At 44.8% G+C, this 16,120-nt stretch overlaps 2 protein-coding genes and 1 non-coding gene across 5 annotated transcripts; 1 reads left to right on the forward strand and 2 right to left on the reverse strand.

The window, feature by feature from the left end:
* Positions 1-2,233: 2,233 nt before the first annotated feature.
* Trnaa-cgc (transfer RNA alanine (anticodon CGC)) lies at positions 2,234-2,305 on the reverse strand. Its single transcript has one exon. It is a non-coding gene; the product is annotated as a tRNA-Ala (tRNA).
* A 3,189-nt stretch (positions 2,306-5,494) lies between these two features.
* LOC128270391 (homeobox protein MSH-C) lies at positions 5,495-6,377 on the forward strand. Its single transcript, XM_053007789.1, has 2 exons — positions 5,495-5,858; positions 5,956-6,377. The coding sequence occupies exons 1-2, from the start codon at positions 5,495-5,497 to the stop codon at positions 6,375-6,377; spliced, it is 786 nt and encodes a 261-aa protein (XP_052863749.1).
* A 430-nt stretch (positions 6,378-6,807) lies between these two features.
* LOC128275339 (adenylosuccinate synthetase) lies at positions 6,808-16,071 on the reverse strand. 3 transcript variants are annotated; one of them, XM_053013807.1, is made up of 8 exons: positions 15,363-16,071; positions 13,063-13,165; positions 10,034-10,313; positions 9,842-9,916; positions 9,548-9,678; positions 9,288-9,442; positions 9,019-9,203; positions 6,808-8,933 (listed from the first exon to the last, which is right to left on the reverse strand). In XM_053013807.1, exons 1-8 carry the CDS (start codon positions 15,573-15,575, stop codon positions 8,690-8,692), a joined length of 1,386 nt encoding a protein of 461 aa, XP_052869767.1. In that variant the 5' UTR covers positions 15,576-16,071; the 3' UTR covers positions 6,808-8,689. The 3 variants fall into 3 exon arrangements, with proteins under 3 accessions (XP_052869767.1, XP_052869769.1, XP_052869768.1); XM_053013809.1 differs by lacking the exon at positions 15,363-16,071 and adding an exon at positions 13,661-13,692; XM_053013808.1 differs by lacking the exon at positions 15,363-16,071 and adding an exon at positions 13,234-13,629 and having other exon boundaries at positions 13,063-13,179.
* Between the last annotated feature and the right edge of the window lie 49 nt (positions 16,072-16,120).

Here is a 16,120-nt window from a genome sequence, read left to right on the forward strand (position 1 = left end):
TCGGAACGTAAGTTTCCTTGAAACCCCCATCTCATTTAAGAATATTTGCAAACTTTCACCATAGTAGAGTCAGGTTAGATCAATCCCAATTTTGGAATAAACGGTTTATAATTGCTTTGAAATACTTTTAAATGTAGAATATTCCTAAATTCCCTCAAAAAACGGTGTAACGGATCAAAAATATTAACCATTAAAGATAACTGAAAAGAAAAAATGAATTAAAATTGTTAAAAAATTTTGAAAAAAAAAGGTTTTTATTTTGTAATAATGATTAAGAATTTTCAACAAGAACATTGTGATTTGTAATGTATTGAAAAGATTTCTTAGATGGTCTCACAATTTACTAGCTTCTCAAAAGTAGTTTGGTCAATCGCTTTTGTAGCAAGAAACAAACAGTTTGAAACACATGATGGTAAAATTACAACCAAACTTATCTGATATGAGATACATGATTCAAATATGACATGTTATTGCCAGTTCTGTTACAGTCTACAACACTAGTAACTATCTGTTGTTGTAAATTTAATGTAACGTTATCTGACCATTGACATATCTTGCACCATTAACGACGGCTCAACCTGTGTATATTGAATTGATTTTTGATTTTTGATTTTAATTGTTATTTATTTATTACATTTTATTGCTTAATCATTAGGCTTGTTGTTGGAAAGTATGGCTTTCAATAACATCCCAGCTAGTTCATTAAAGCATTGAATTTAGAATTCTATTAGATTAAGCATAAAATTCGGAAAAGAATGCTTCAAGTTGGCTAAAGAAAATAAAATGTTTGGCACACCGGCCGTTCTTGTTACCGGCCGTTTTTTAAATCCAAAAATCACCATACAATCGTGTCATTGATAAAATTTCTCATTTTTAAGATGAAGAAATGATTTCTTCTACACTATAATTACTTACTGTTCTCATCATCCTTTTCTGGCACTCAACTTTCAACGAAGCTACTCTTGAAAGGTTCGCATTCTTTTTAAACTTCGACGGCTCCTCACTTATTTTAAAATTAACTGCAGTTGCTAAAGATCAAAGCACGATACAGCTGCCATAATCGGGGAGTAACGAAACCGGAAAACGACCGCAGAGAAACGATTCGACCGCAGTTTGGCAAATTGAATCAACATCAACAACAATGGTAAACAAACCATCACAAACAGTGCGTGCGTGCATCCATTAGAGACCATGGGACAGAACTTACCGTCGGATGCAGCGTTAGGGGAAGCAACACGTTTTACCGTCAGTTTGTCTTAACATGGCCGCCAAAAATCCGACCCTCTTCGACGGTCGAAAAATTGAAAAGGGCGGTGCGTTTTGAACCGTTGGCTTGAAAATTCCCTACAACTAAATTAACAGCACCAATGGCCGCCTGTGAGTAATATGAGACGTTTTAATCAAACTTTAATGTGATAGTACTTCCATTTGCATTAGGGGAAGAATTCAAGTGGGAGCACGACTGTGTGTTCCTGACGCCAGTGACGGGTTTGTGTGTTGGTAGCAATAAATGATTCAAACAATAACCTAACTACCGCCAAGGTTTGTTGTTCGCATGGTTTTAATTAAATTTTTCCAACCCCGGCATCCGGGAGACGGTGCGCAATCGATACTTTTTACAGGGAATTCCTGTTTCAAGATGGCTTCTTCTGCTGGGGTGAGTTATTCCATTTTCAGCCTCTAGCAAGCTGGCAAAGACAGACTTGTGTATCTTTGTTCCGTACCTGGAACAGGACGAAACTAATGCGGCATCTGGATACTTAATCCTTCCGCATCTGTCTATGCTGTGAGTAGTTGCGAAGTTTGCGATTAGTTCCTTTTCGTGTTTGTCAACCAACGGTATGAGACTGTGACCGTACAGTATTAATTACACCTCTAGAGGAGGTTCAACCGATGGTCGAATTTTGACAAATGGCCACAAGACCACTTGAAAGTTTTGGCCAAACGTCGGTTGATAGAGATCTCGGTACTTTGCGGGTTGCGGTAAAGTTCAGAGGCTGATTGATCCTTCCAGATAGCTCAGCTGTACCGGCGGCACTTTCAATCATGGGCCTATTTTATGGTAAACGGTCATTTTTTCTAAGAGATGATGACAATTTTAGTATGCAAGGTTGAACACATCCGTGCGTGAAATCTGTGGAATTTTTAAACGTAGCGAAAGGAACACAATGTTAGCAAAATATTCAATTGTCCTTCGAAGGATTTGGTAAATAAAATATGCGTTCGGGTGTTCTGGAGATGCCGGGGATTGAACCCGGGACTTCTCACATGCGAAGCGAGCGCTCTACCACTGAGCTACATCCCCTTGCATTCAAAACGGATGTATTGGACAGTTTCACAGCAGTATTAATTATTAGAAAACTCGTCGAAAACGAATTTCGGTGTGTAATAAAATAATAATGTGTTGTTGCATAAAAAGTCGACGCAAAATACTCTTTCTTTATTTTCATTTGCAAATGCTTCCCGTTTCTAAACACGACATGGCTGAACGACAATAGCGCTACTAGCTCCGGGCAACAAGTGATTCAGTCACGAAAAAAAAAATTAAAAACAAATTGTGTTCACCCTCCGACAAACGGAAGAGCTCCATAAAGTGGCAAATGTTGCAAAAAACCATTCAACGGGCATTCCTGCAAGGTATAAGGAAGTGGCTCGGAACCTGTCGTCAAGCGACGCTAATGCCTAAGATGCGTACACATCCGCTTTGCCACTTCAGCGCACCAAAGACAATCTTTGCAGAATGAATGAAAAGAAGATCGTCTCTGAAGGTATCGTCTGGGTTTGCTAGTTCTTAGGACGATTTAATCTGCCATTCATCCTTCATTTGCGAGGACAATCAACCGATGATACGCTGCATCAAGCGGCTCAAACGACCAGCCGTGCAAATCTCGGTACCTTCGTTTTATGGGCCCTGTGTGCGCGTCTTACCTTAACCCAGCAAAGAACGAGCCCATCTGTTTACCGTAGACGTGGAGCAGAATTCGCCAAAGCTAGCAAAAGTAAATCAAAACAAACGTAAACAGTCGTAGCCGCGTTTGCCCAAGAAACAGGCGTGCGTAGGCACCAATGAAGTGCGCCGCTGATCTTCTACGCGCCCCGATGGCCAACGAAAAGTAAGCTGCTCGGATACCTGCTCAGAGATATTGGTCCCGAGGGTCACCTGCGCACGTCTTATCGGCGAGCCTTGAATGTTCCGCCTGGCCGGACTACCGAACATGGGTGGCAATGTTTCGAATGATTACAAGGATCGCTTGCAAAACAAACCATACTAAGTTCCACAAACAACGGCCACGAGTGGTGCGGTTTTGTGCCGAGGTGCCTGGTAGCGGATTATCCCGCTACGTGTGTGCTGGGTTCGCGCTGAGGAAATCCAACCTGGGGCTGCAGCCCAAATTTTGAGTGCACTTTATTTATTAGCCTTTTCAAGTGTGCGCCTCGGCGAACAGAAGGAATTATTCAAATTTCCTTCCATTCTCATAAGCTGGGAGACCTTCGGTCGGTAGCGCTGGCTCCGGCTTTACGAGCCTCAGATGTACATGGACGGTTCAATCGGATGTACGGCCACGGTCCAAGACCTGGGGATAATCTTTCACAAAAACCGCAACCCCGGGCATTAGGTCTCGCCGCAGGGAGCCGAGAGCTGGAAAAGATCACCCCCACGATCACGGTCTCGTGTGGTCTATTTTCTTACGGGCGAAAGAATGTCCTTTTCCCATGCGCATCCTTCGACAGTGCCGTTATCGAAAGCACACCGAGTACCATTTTGCGGCTCGTTTATGTAATATGGATTAAAATTAGTATCCTACTGGGTGTGTTGGTGGTTCGCGGTACATCAGAGGAATGGAACCCATGTGGCCAGATGTAGAAATGAGTACACAACGTCTTCCATGTCTTCACAGAACGAACGAACAGAACGAGGTAGTTCTATTTGTGGTAATTTATGGTTTCATCTGGTAATTCTACAATGTTCATCTACGGTCGACGAATATCTCGAGGTGTAAAATCGTAGATTGTTCCTCTCCGTATTACCTACAAGGTTCCACTGCATATGAAGTTGTGATTTTTTACCAATTTGTTCGGAATAAGGCATGGGCAATTGCACTATTGACTGACATTTTAACGGTGAGCACTCGTATCAAAATTTGGAAAATTTTCCGGTGAACAAAATATGCTGGAAAAGCTATCAATTTATTAGTATTAAGTTATAAATAAAGTATCTTCGCCGCTCGATAGCGTTGATCGTTGTGTGTGAACAAATTACATATGAGAGCGTTTTGCAATTTATGCAAAGATAACCTATAGACTGATAATCTGCTTTATGATATTTGGCCATCATTTAAGAATGCTAAGAATGCTAAAAAAACTCACGAAAGCCATCCCGAAAATTGTTGATCTTTGTTTTCGATTTTTGATGGAAACAAAATACTAAATTATTAAATTAAATTATTATTGAATTTGGAAATCGTTAAATGGACAAATGCAAATGGACCTTCGCAAAGTATTTTGGCAAAACAAAACATGGCAAAGTATAGCTCATTTTCATGGTTCCATTTTTGTTTGCATTTTCGCTCAAAATAAGCCTTCAATATTTATATTACGAACTAACGCGCCCTGGTGCTGTCGGTAAATGTTAATCATCCGTGAAAAGGTGGCTCACTGTAAACCGCTCGCCGCGGAACCAACCAATTTGTCGTGCCATATCTCAATTTGTCACCGCAAATTATCTAATAATACGATACTTTTATTGAGCTTCTCGGGCGACATGGTTATTATAAATTATTTCCTAATCCCAGGAAGCTAATCGGCAATTGCCCAATTTTATCAAAGAGCCACATCTGAAGCAGCGTCTTCGCTGGGTGGCCGTCATTTTATCGCCGGCTGCAATCTTTTACCCGGTGCTAATCCATTTCAAGTGTCCTCGCCGGACCGGTCGTCAGCGTTTTTTTCTATCTATTGAAGTACTTCCACTTTTTGCAGTTCTAGTTTACGAAATTGTCATTTAATTATCAATCATCGAGGGCTGTGAGCGGCATGTTTTGTTCTATCCCTTTTTCCTCCCCTTGTTCGATGAGCAGCAGGATGTTTAGCTACCGGGGATACTAGCCACCATTGCTTTACTGTTTTTCCCTCGTTTTCTGGAACCAACCGCAGAAGGACGAAAACGGCTCGAAAGGAGATCGAACGATTACGGCGAGAAAACTACGGAGAGGGAAACAGACTCCTGGCCAGCGCCATGATTGGGAAAGTGGGAGGAGTTAACGAGTCCTTTGAAATAGATCCTGTCCCCTGTACGGTAGGAGTAAATATTTGGACAGGGATTCAATCACGGCGGAGAATAGAATAATGCTGGGCTGGGCCGCAGGCATCATGGGAAAGGCGGTCAAGAATAGAGAATATACGAGGCAGTGATCCTGGACTGGCAGATGATAAAAAGGATGCGATCGGTAGCTGGTGTTGCTCAGTGTGGTGCAGGAACGGAAAGGAGCAGGTCGAGATGGCCGCCGCGTCCAGTTGCAAAAGTGTTGCTCCGTTGCGGCAAAGTGATTTCAGTATCGAACACATTCTTACGCGCGCCGGTGAGCGGTACGAAAAGCGACGAAAGATCGACCAGTGCCGCGGCTGCTGCACCGACAGCCCCGCCAGTGATCCGGACAGCGAAGTGACTGACAGTGAATCTCGGCTACGCGATGACGGCGGTATCGAAGCAGACGAAGAGATGGACCAAGAGAGCGACGTCGGGCACCAGCGACAGGAAGCCCCGGTAACGGAGTTTATTCCGGCAGTGCCCGGATGTGGTCGGGGAGTACCGTCATTCGATTGGCTGTACTACACCCGATACCATCCACCAAAATTACCTCGTAAGTAATACCAACATCAAGTTCGTCGCTGTTCCAGCGAACTCTATTGATCCTTACGAGAACCAACCGTCGTCTCATGGTTGCTTTCGTTGTGCAGGCCCACAAAAAACTGGCCCAGTAAAGCGCACACCGGGACGGTTACCGCGCGTTCCCTTCACACCCGCCCAGTTGAGTGCCCTCGAAGAGGCCTACAAAGTGTCGACGTACCTCAGCTCGGAAGAGGCCAACCAGCTGGCGTACAGTCTCGAGCTGACGAATACACGCGTAAAAATTTGGTTCCAAAATCGACGGGCCCGCGATCGCCGGGAAAAGCGGGAAGCTTCCTTGGCCAGTGGAAACGCGGTACCAGCTGGCCCGATACCGCTCTATGGGCCGCACTCGCCTTCGAAAATCTCCAGTGGCACCGTTATCGTCCAACACCGAAGCCATCCTTCGTCGCCGTCCAGTGCGGAGTGCCCCAATGAGCGGCACAGCAAAAGTCCCACCATCGTGGATCGCAGTTATTCGGGCGGCCGATAAATGTTCTTCCACCCGACGGATTGGGCATGCAAATCAGGGTTTAGGTTTCGACGGCAGCTTTGTAAATATGATATTCTAGTGACGACAGAGTCGAGGATTTGTGTTCCGCAAGCTTTAACTTTTATAGGGAGTAAGAGAAATATGGTAAATAAAACGTGTTGTACTACATTTGTACGAGTTTTCCAATCCTATGATGTGTTGTTACGCCGCAAATATACCGAAAACACTAGATCCCTATGTTTTACTGTGATTTAGTTTACTGAAACACTAACAAAAGTGTATTAGCAAACGATGTGATAATACCGAAATGGGAAATAATGTCCTTGACTAATAAACAATACCGGGAAAACACATTGAGAGATTCCATAGAAAAATAAAACACTGTAATATTTTGTTATTGTTTCTATTTTAGTTAAAATATAGTTTCCTATATGTTTTCGCATATTTTACACTTTATTGTAAAAGTAATGACAAAAATGTCGTTTGTTTAGTCACAATAAAAGAAAAAGCTTCTGGGAAGACACCTAGCCTGGTACACCTAATAGTTCAGCTGTGTTTGGTGCTAAACGTGCACTTCGCGTAGTGATGCAGTGATCGGTTTAAGAGGTTTTCTTTACATACATATTAACAGTGTCTCCTTCTGTAAGGGATATTCCCAAGCAAAGCATAAAATTATATGGCAAACTAAAGGGACGCTCCATCCTCCCGACAGCGCCACTAGAGTGACTAATCGGGACAAAAAGACAGTCTTTAAGGGACGTAGGTTATATATATAAAACAAAATATCTACCACCTTCGTTTACAGTACTTTCTAAGTGAGAGACGAATGTTAAGCTACTGCAGCTCAAAGTCTCTATAATCAATTTAAAAAACGTACTTTTTAAGTAATTGTGTAGGCTCTGCACTCTTTTTTCAGTGTTTTATTTTTCCTTCACACTGGCCTCTGATCGCTGATAATTCCGTCGGTTTCATGTTCTAAATGACCCATCCCGAAACTTCATCTCGCTTCATTATCGAACAAGAAAATTATGGTAAAAAATAATACGTAACAGTAAACCTTTCGGTTCTCTCTCTTTCTTTTTACGTACTTGAAATTTCAAGCGAATTCTTCTCATCAGGTAGTGTTCATTTTCACTTCGTTTGCAGCATCTGAAAAAAAATCAATCGACATCTTCTCTTCGGTTGGTTTGCATGTGAGATGCAGCACATCAACTAACACCTACTCTAGCTAACATCCATCATGTTCCGGGGTCACCCAAACCTATAAAGGGATATTGGACAACGTCTACCTAACTACTGGGTGCCATTGCGGTTTGCTGTTTTGTAACGTTCAACTTTTTAATGCACATTAACGTTTTGTCGTGCATGTGTGTCGATCATTTTGCACATTTATACACATTATGTTATGCACATTTATAATCTTCGCATAAAGTTTGCGTGCGGCTTCTGTTGCCAGATTTTCACCTTTTCACCCCGAACGGAGCTATTAATTACCGAGGACTGGTTAAATAAGCGTACGATACGGTTTAGACTCTTTTTCATCAATTCCAATCAAGCGTTCTGTGGCGCGTAACATCCGTATCCGTTCCTCCATAAATTGTGCGTTTGGAGCACACTTTGCCACTGTATGGCGTGTGCATCGAATTGAAGCGACAACAAGCCCTGCAAGAAACGATAGGTTGCCTATATTCACCAATAACCATTTAATGGTTAAAAGTGTATACTATTGGAAGCCTCTGGCCGGAACTTAGGGTACCTAATAGATTCATTACTTCATTTAGCGGCTGAGCCAGCGAAGGAAGCGACTGTTGGGAAACAACTAAAACTTAAGGCACACACACCGCCGACGTAAATTTCGAAACGACACGTAACATAGCGTGCAACACGTCAAAACGCGTTGTCTTGTATGGGATTGTATGCACTACACAGCACTTGTATGCACTTTTGGAGCACTTCACACCGGTTGAAATCACCGGCGTACGAAGTTGACGTTGTCGACGCCGACAACCGGTGTGAAGTGCCCCATAGAAACTCATATAAGACAAAGCGGTGTTGACGCGTTGCGCGCTACGTTACGTGTCGTTCCGAAATTTACGTCGGCGGTGTGTGAATACCTTGAAAGTAAAACTAATACACAGTCCAATCAGAAGCTAACCTAACGATTGCGAGCGTTCATGGCAATGTACTGTTTTTCTAAGACAGACGAAACGAAAATCCGCTGAATCCCATCATGGCGTACACCGGGTGATGTAATGTGTGCTGCTCAAACGGTGACTGGCTTTTCATTTTGCTTCGCAGACGGGGCGCATGGTTTATTCTTTTACGCAGATAATCGACTCCCGGCCCTTGCCGACACCGATCCACTTCACTGGCACGTCCATCTCGTTCTCGATTAGTCGAATGTAATCCTGAGCCTGCGGAGGCAGCTCGGCAAAATCGCGCACATTTTCGGTCGATTTCAACCAACCAGGCATGGTGATGTAGTTCACCTCCACCTGCCCCAGATCGGTGATCGAACCGGGGAAATAGTCGATCTTCTTGCCGTTCAAGTTGTAGCTGAAAGCCAAAAATAAACATTGTCCCATTGTGAGCAATCTGTTCATGATGGTTTCCGCCTGGGTTACTAAGCCGTCTAACTTACCTAACGGCGACCTTGATCTCGGCTAGTGTATCCAGAATATCTAACTTAGTCAAACAGACCGCAGTATAACCGTTTACCATGGAGGTGTATCGGAGCAGGGCAAGATCGAGCCAACCGCAGCGCCGAATTCGCAGCGTTGTGACACCGATTTCCCCACCGCGTTTCTGGAGAAACGATCCAATTTCCTGTAAATCAAACAGAAATCAGGGATTAAATGAACGAATCGACGACATACATTAAAGGGAACAGTTAGTCAGTCTTCTACTCACATCCTTGAGCTCCGTCGGGAACGGGCCATCACCTACACGCGTTGTGTAAGCTTTCACGACACCGACTACCTCACCGATCGATTGCGGTGGCAGACCAAGACCGGTCAGTACTCCACCGATACTACAATTGCTGCTCGTCACATACGGATAAGTGCCTACGTTTTTTATAAAACCAGGACGAAGGGAACATGGTTTACCACGGCACAAGCATTCACCCCCGGAAGCCACATTGGCCACATCCAGGATCTTATGTTACCTACCAAAGTCAATGTCCAGCATGGCGGCATTAGCTCCCTCCACCAGGACGATCTTGCCTTCCTTGAGTGACGCGTGCAGATACGACACCGAGTCGCGCACTAACGGTCTCAACCGTTCCGCGAACTCCCGATATCTAGTAACGTGGTAAAAGGCAAAGGTCCAAACACAAGTCCACCAACTGATGCGCCTCCTTCAGCGTCCATCCACCGCCGTGTAACCATCGTGCACGCAGAACAGTGCTGGGCACAGGAGCGTGCAGGTGGACAGAAGGGACGTTCGAGTGGCCCGCTACTTACCGTGCAAGCTCTGCGTTCAGATCGATCGAAAAACCGGGATACAAGCGTTTATACATTGTCGCTAGAACCTCAACTCTATACACCGTTCGGGTTCGTGAAGATACAGAAGAGCGAAAAAGGAGAAAAAAGAAAAAACCACCGTTGGCATTATGGCGCGATATTCCATTCCAGGCTGATCCGTGGAATACGTACTTTTCGCTGAACACTTTAAAGTCGCCGAGCAGATCCGACACACGGATACCGTTGCGGGTCGCTTTGCTGGAGTAGCACGGGCCGATGCCCTTTTTCGTTGTGCCGAGCGACTTTCCACCCATTTCGGCTTCCTGCAGGCCATCCACCTGCTGGTGCATGTCCAGCACCAGGTGAGCACGGTTGGAGATGATCAGTCGCTTCTCCCAGCTTTTTAGGCCTTTCGCTTCATTCTTGGCCAGCTCCTCGAACAAGCCCGGCAAGTGGACGACGACACCGTTTCCTAATTACACGTTAGGGCGAGATAAATGTAAATATTGTACTGGTTCGATTGCCCTTTCTTGATATCTATAGGATCTGATTAACCTATCTGTTAGTAAGTACTGACAGTAATACTAATAAACTTCTATAGATTGCAAATTGTTACGTTAATTCGGAAATATTGCATTCCATAAACTCGTAAACTTTCTTGATAATGTCTCGGAAGACTTCGCAATTGCCGAATCATCGTCACGCTTGATAAACGGCTAATTACATAGTCTAGCTACTAATGACGGTCCCTAATAGCAATCAATGATTGTATCAATAATGGAAGGCGGACAGGCAGAGCCCGCGCGCAATTGTAGGGCACACGTGGCATGACATTTCGTGACTGGTGCGCGATAGGCAATCGATGCCACACGGTGTTCGTCGTCCAGCAGCTGGTTTACCATTGCGCCTTCGCTGTTGGCATTCGCTGAACGGCGTGCTGAGCAATGCTTGATGGTTTGATGGCCTTTATCAGATATCTATCGTTTTTTTTACTATGTGGACAGTTGTTGACGGACGTAAAACAAACCCGTTTACCCAAAGCTTTACTAGTTTCCTTCGACGACGAATGTTTGTTGATATTAATTATCTACGCTTTGTAATTGTTGTAGAAGGATGCTAAAAATGCAGTTCGCAATATGGTCAGTTGCAAAGGGTACCCCTTAATCGGATTTCCGCAAAATATGTTTTATCATGATCATGTTTTTATTGTGGGTACTAAAAACAGCGTCTAACGCATACTGATCGTGCCGTCCGCACCAATCGCGCCAAACGATATCATTTTACTAGGAAACTTCAACCCATAAATGTATATTATATTGCTTATTTTATAACGAACTGCTATAATGGTGTTTAAACTCGAGAGTCACATTAACCGAACCTATTGATTAAACAGAGCACGCCGAAAGAGGTAAGATGTATCGTGCGTACATTTGGCCATAGCATGGGTCCAAAAGCTAGGCCAAGCTAGATTCCCCGAAAATCGCCATGGCAAATCGTTTTGACTTATACACAGAACCAGCGAGACAAAATTAGAGTTCGAGCTAACATTTGATCGATAACCATGCTTTGATTCGCTTCCTTTTGTTTTTTTAATAAATTCCCAACCAATTTGAGCAGAAAAGGTTTGGCCCCGTGTGCGATAAGCAAAAGAGGTCTCTATCGGGAAGCAAAGTTTGTTCGTGGCCAACCTTGAACACCATTAAAGCTGATGCGAAAAGCCAAGGTTCCATCCTTCTATTATAATGACCTAAACCTTCAAACTAAACCACCGGCGGATTGGCATCATCGGCCGTGGGGCGCGCGGTGCGTGTCGGGTACGGTGACATAGCAGCGCGATGACAAAGTTTTATCGTTCTGCGAATGTATGGTTGATTAATCGTTTATGCTTCTTTTACAAGCCGAGGTCCTCTGCTGGTTAAACGGAGCGAAGCGTGCGGACCCCGTTTGCCTGCCTGCCACAATCATAATAACCAAATTTGTTGCTGCACGCGCCCAGCAATAATGACAACAAGTTTATTTATTGTCACTCGGGGCTCGATGACAAAGTTCCGACGAACCACACTGTGCGGGCGGCCTCAAGGCTTCAAAAATGAGTTTATGGTTTAAATGCACGGTTGGGTGCGTGGCAAACAGTCGTGAAAACTTTCTTCGCCAAATGTAAACGATTACACTAAATGCATGCTTTGTCGTAGATAAATCAGAAAAAACTAGGGATCTCTGGGATTCCGCAGTTTTTGAGATTCGATCCACATTTTCCATGATTAATTTGGTGCATAGTTTGAATATAAATTGACCAAATAGTTAGACGGTTTACACAACAATTATTGCTTAAAAAAGAATTGGCATGAATTTTCCCATTGCTGCCGAATGTGTTTGCAAAATCATGTGATCATGATTATGAGAATAGAAGGTGTATTGGTTTTTTTTTTTTTTTTTTTGTTTTCGTCTGCCAAACGGTATCGTAGGAGGGACAAGATAGCACCTCCACTAGCGAAAAAAACATCTATTAGTAAGCAGCACTTCGGCCTTACGCTCGCGATAATGTGTTCCGCGGACAGTTAACGTCAACAAACCGCGATTCTCGTGCGAGTATTTGTCGGCGCGAACGTTGTGAGGTTGGCGGTCCTACAATTAGCTTCGGGATTCACCGTCGGTTTGCAGGCTGATAGAGCCACAAACAACAACCGTTCGTTGTTACGCGACCTCTTCGATTTCAATGGCAGAGGGTCGCGGGTAGGTTGCACTTGAGTTTTGGTCACCCAAGTGCGCCAGAGGCCACTGCTAGCCTTCGGTGGGCCAACCTTTGGTTCTAAATTTGTGCTCTCACTTGAACATTGACGTAGTTTCTGAAAGATCTGAAATGAATCCGATCGACACGTGCTTTAGTTTGTTGAAATGATCTTGAAAACGGCCTTTTCTCCCTTTTGCTGCTTCGAGCGTGCCTATCCTTCAATTGAACCTTATTTAGTGCGCATCAAGCAAACCGACAACAAACCAATTGCCAATGGCCGTCAAAGGGCGACATCTCCAAGCCAATCACAGGGAAACTACTATTACAGTCAGTGATCGTACGGAAGATCATTCATAAAATCAACTCGGTGTTTGATTCATTGCCAACTCCTGGCGAGGTGTACCGTTGGATCCTGTTCTTAGAAAATACTTTTTTTACATTTTAATGAGCTTCAAAAAGCATCCGTCAGCAGCTGTCGCGTTCTACTCACCAATAATAGATGTGCATTTATCGTGAATGATGCCGCTGGGTAGCAGGTGGAAGTCGAAATTCTTGTCTCCAACCACCACCGTGTGGCCGGCATTATTGCCACCCTGTGAACGAGAAGCTACGATTAAATATTTGCCGATCAGTTCTGCCAACGCACTGCTCGACGACGCACAGCTGATCGTTACGCAACCGCATGACGACAACACGATTCTGTTTTGCAGCATGTTTCCTTCTTCACGATGCTGATAAACATAATTCGAACAGGATACGCATAGTTGATTGTTGATAACCAAACGAAGCCCTAGCGGGAACTTTACTGGGACAAACTACCGAAGCTCAAGTACGCTTTTGATTCCTACCAACCATCCAACAGACCCCGATGTTAACGATCGGTGATAATATGTGATGATTGTGATATTTTTGGCCCACTGCCAAGTACCATTCAAGAGTTTGCAATAACACACCGATGATCGTCGGTTGGCTACAATCCCATTTCGATCCCGTTTTTTTTTTAAATGACGCGGGCGCTACAACCATCCACGCGGATGTTGCGGGTGCGATCGTCGTCAAGATTCCCTCCGGGTCTTTGTGTCTCGTACCTGACCTGCCAAGCGTGCCCGTTTCTCTCCGCGCCCATGGACCGATTAACTGGCTTTTGCCAGGGATTTCAAGTGCACACAGCTATAAAGCGGTTGCGCCTGCGCTTGGCGCCTTGTCAGCTGAACCGCGCTCTCGTTCGGATATGTGGATTTGGTAGGTAACGATTTCCTCTCTCTTCTTCATTTGAACCCCGTGGAACCGTTTCGTACAGGGTGTTTCGGCCGTGGGGCCTGGTGCCACGACGGATGATTGCGACGGTGGCGAGCACCGGTAGCTTTGCTTACGTTTTGCCGTACGTTGTGCTATTCTTATCGAATGTGTTAACACGAGCAAATATCTTCCATCGTGTAAAAGGGGCTATCGGCGGGAAGTAGGTTGGGCAGGGTTAGGCGGATTAGCCACGTGAAAACGAAAATTCATAGTGGTTGTCCAATGCGCAAGAGATCGTATACACAACCCCACCATTGAGCTGCGAAAACACGCCGTGTACATCGCCCCAATGCGTTCTATTTATTGAACAATTTTAAGTATAGCTTTGTGAACTCATACAAAACGTGTCCCTGCAGGAAAACAACGGAAGGACGAATGACGAGGACGACACAAACCAAATGGGGGTCACCACAATCGAAGAAAGTGTGACCAGGTTTTGGTAAAATATTTATAACTGGTATTACATCACATTGTAATACTCATCACTTGAAGTGACCTACGATCCCACTGGGCTGTTATTTCGTGTTATCTCCCGGGAGATAGTAAATAAAAAATGCCAATGCATTGCGCATTAGGGTACAAAATGTATGTTTTCAAAAACAAAAAATTTAGCTTTCGACTATGTTAAACAATAAACTAAACGCATTTACACATCACATGATTACATCCACCGTGTCGAGCCTCTCAGAGTGTCAGAGTGACATAACGTTGTTAGGTTCAGTAAAAGGCTGCCGCTTATCACTGTGTTCCGGGTTCATCCGCGAATTCCGTGTTGGGCGTTGGTTGGGAAAGGGTGTCGGGTGACACTAGGATACCATGCCGCACGGAGTTTTGAACTGGAACCGCAGATGGCACCGGGTCGAATATATTGTAACAAATGATAGGCGGAGAATGATGCAAAAACACAAGCAGCCAAATGTGTTTTATAACTCAAAATATGGCGAAAACAAATGTGATTGCGGTGTCCTGCAAAACTGAACGGTATTTCTCCCCAATCTTATCACACGTTCGTTATCGAATGGTACGTCTCTAGCACGCAGGTTCGATCTTGAGTCGATAGAGTGCCAACGCTTATCGAGGCTCGACACGCTAGTTATTGCAAGTAGCTCGACAGACAATCGTACCAGTAACCCACGGTTGGTTTCAACCAACAGGAGAAAACGGAATGGAACACAGTAGTCTGCCTTTAGTTGATAGCAACATGCTGCTGACTGGCAAAACTGCGAAATCATACCGTACCTCATCTCACGCACGTGGCTTCCGGGATCGAAAAATCTGAGCTGGTAATTGATAATGACAGTGGCGGAGAGTGAAAAAGGTCAAAAGGGACGCTTGGTACGTATTCGATTACGAAACACATGCGACCCGCCGAAGAGCTGCTGCGTGCGGACTCTGTCACATTGCGCACTTTGATCACATGTTGCCAAGATAGCGCGCGCGGTGATGTTGCATCTAGCTGGCGTCGAATGGCAGAGAACTTTCTACACTCACCTGACAACGGCAGACAATGTCCGCATAGGTGGCCAACATATCGACCACCTTGCCCTTGCCCTCGTCGCCCCACTGAGCTCCGAGGACCACTGTTACCTTCGAGGGGTATAGGTTGTGGCGGCGTTCGTGCATCTGTTCGTGGGTGTTGCGCACTTCGCCATTATTATGGTTCATGGTCCCGTTCACAGCTGCTTCCTGACTTTTCGACATCATGCTCGCGAATCGGGTTTGTCGAATATTCACGCTTTATACTTTATAACCGCCAAATACTAAGTCGAGTGCAAAATACCCTCGACTTCGGGGATTTGTTTCAAGTTCACCGGCTACGGATGCTGTGTCAAATGTTGTTTGGTTTGAAACCGAATCTTAGATGCTGACGGCTGAATGTTACACAACTCACTTCCGGCGGACAGTGGCAAAAAACTGAGCAGCGAAAAAGCCTCAAATCATACAGCAGACTGTAGCAGCACACTTTGATGTTTTGTGCAGCCCTCCAATCGGTTACCACGAGGAGCGAAGAAAATGTGCAAAATGAAAAACCGTGTCAATGGCCAACACTGAACAATCCCGGGCGAACCGCGCGAATCCGGTTAACTATGAGCCGGCAATCGGAAAACGAAAAATTATTAGAACACCACCAACAGTTCTCGCTGCCGAGCGCGAAACGCCGGAGGAAAAACACACGAGCCTCGTGCGCGAGCGAAAATTCGACTGTGATGAACGGGATTAAAAACACGCGCCCGGGGTTTTTGATTGCT

Source organism: Anopheles cruzii, chromosome 3 (assembly GCF_943734635.1).
Source record: "Anopheles cruzii chromosome 3, idAnoCruzAS_RS32_06, whole genome shotgun sequence".
Classification (NCBI taxonomy): Eukaryota; Metazoa; Arthropoda; class Insecta; order Diptera; family Culicidae; genus Anopheles; species Anopheles cruzii.

Coding starts and splice junctions, on each gene's coding strand:
- LOC128270391 (XM_053007789.1), top strand. CDS start 5,495: ATGGCCGCCGCGTCCAGTTGCAAAAGTGTTGCTCCGTTGCGGCAAAGT. Junction 5,859..5,955: donor CCATCCACCAAAATTACCTC/GTAAGTAATACC, acceptor TTCGTTGTGCAG/GCCCACAAAAAACTGGCCCA.
- LOC128275339 (XM_053013807.1), bottom strand. CDS start 15,575: ATGATGTCGAAAAGTCAGGAAGCAGCTGTGAACGGGACCATGAACCAT. Junction 9,204..9,287: donor TCCCGACGGAGCTCAAGGAT/GTGAGTAGAAGA, acceptor TTTGATTTACAG/GAAATTGGATCGTTTCTCCA. Junction 8,934..9,018: donor GAGATCAAGGTCGCCGTTAG/GTAAGTTAGACG, acceptor TTTGGCTTTCAG/CTACAACTTGAACGGCAAGA.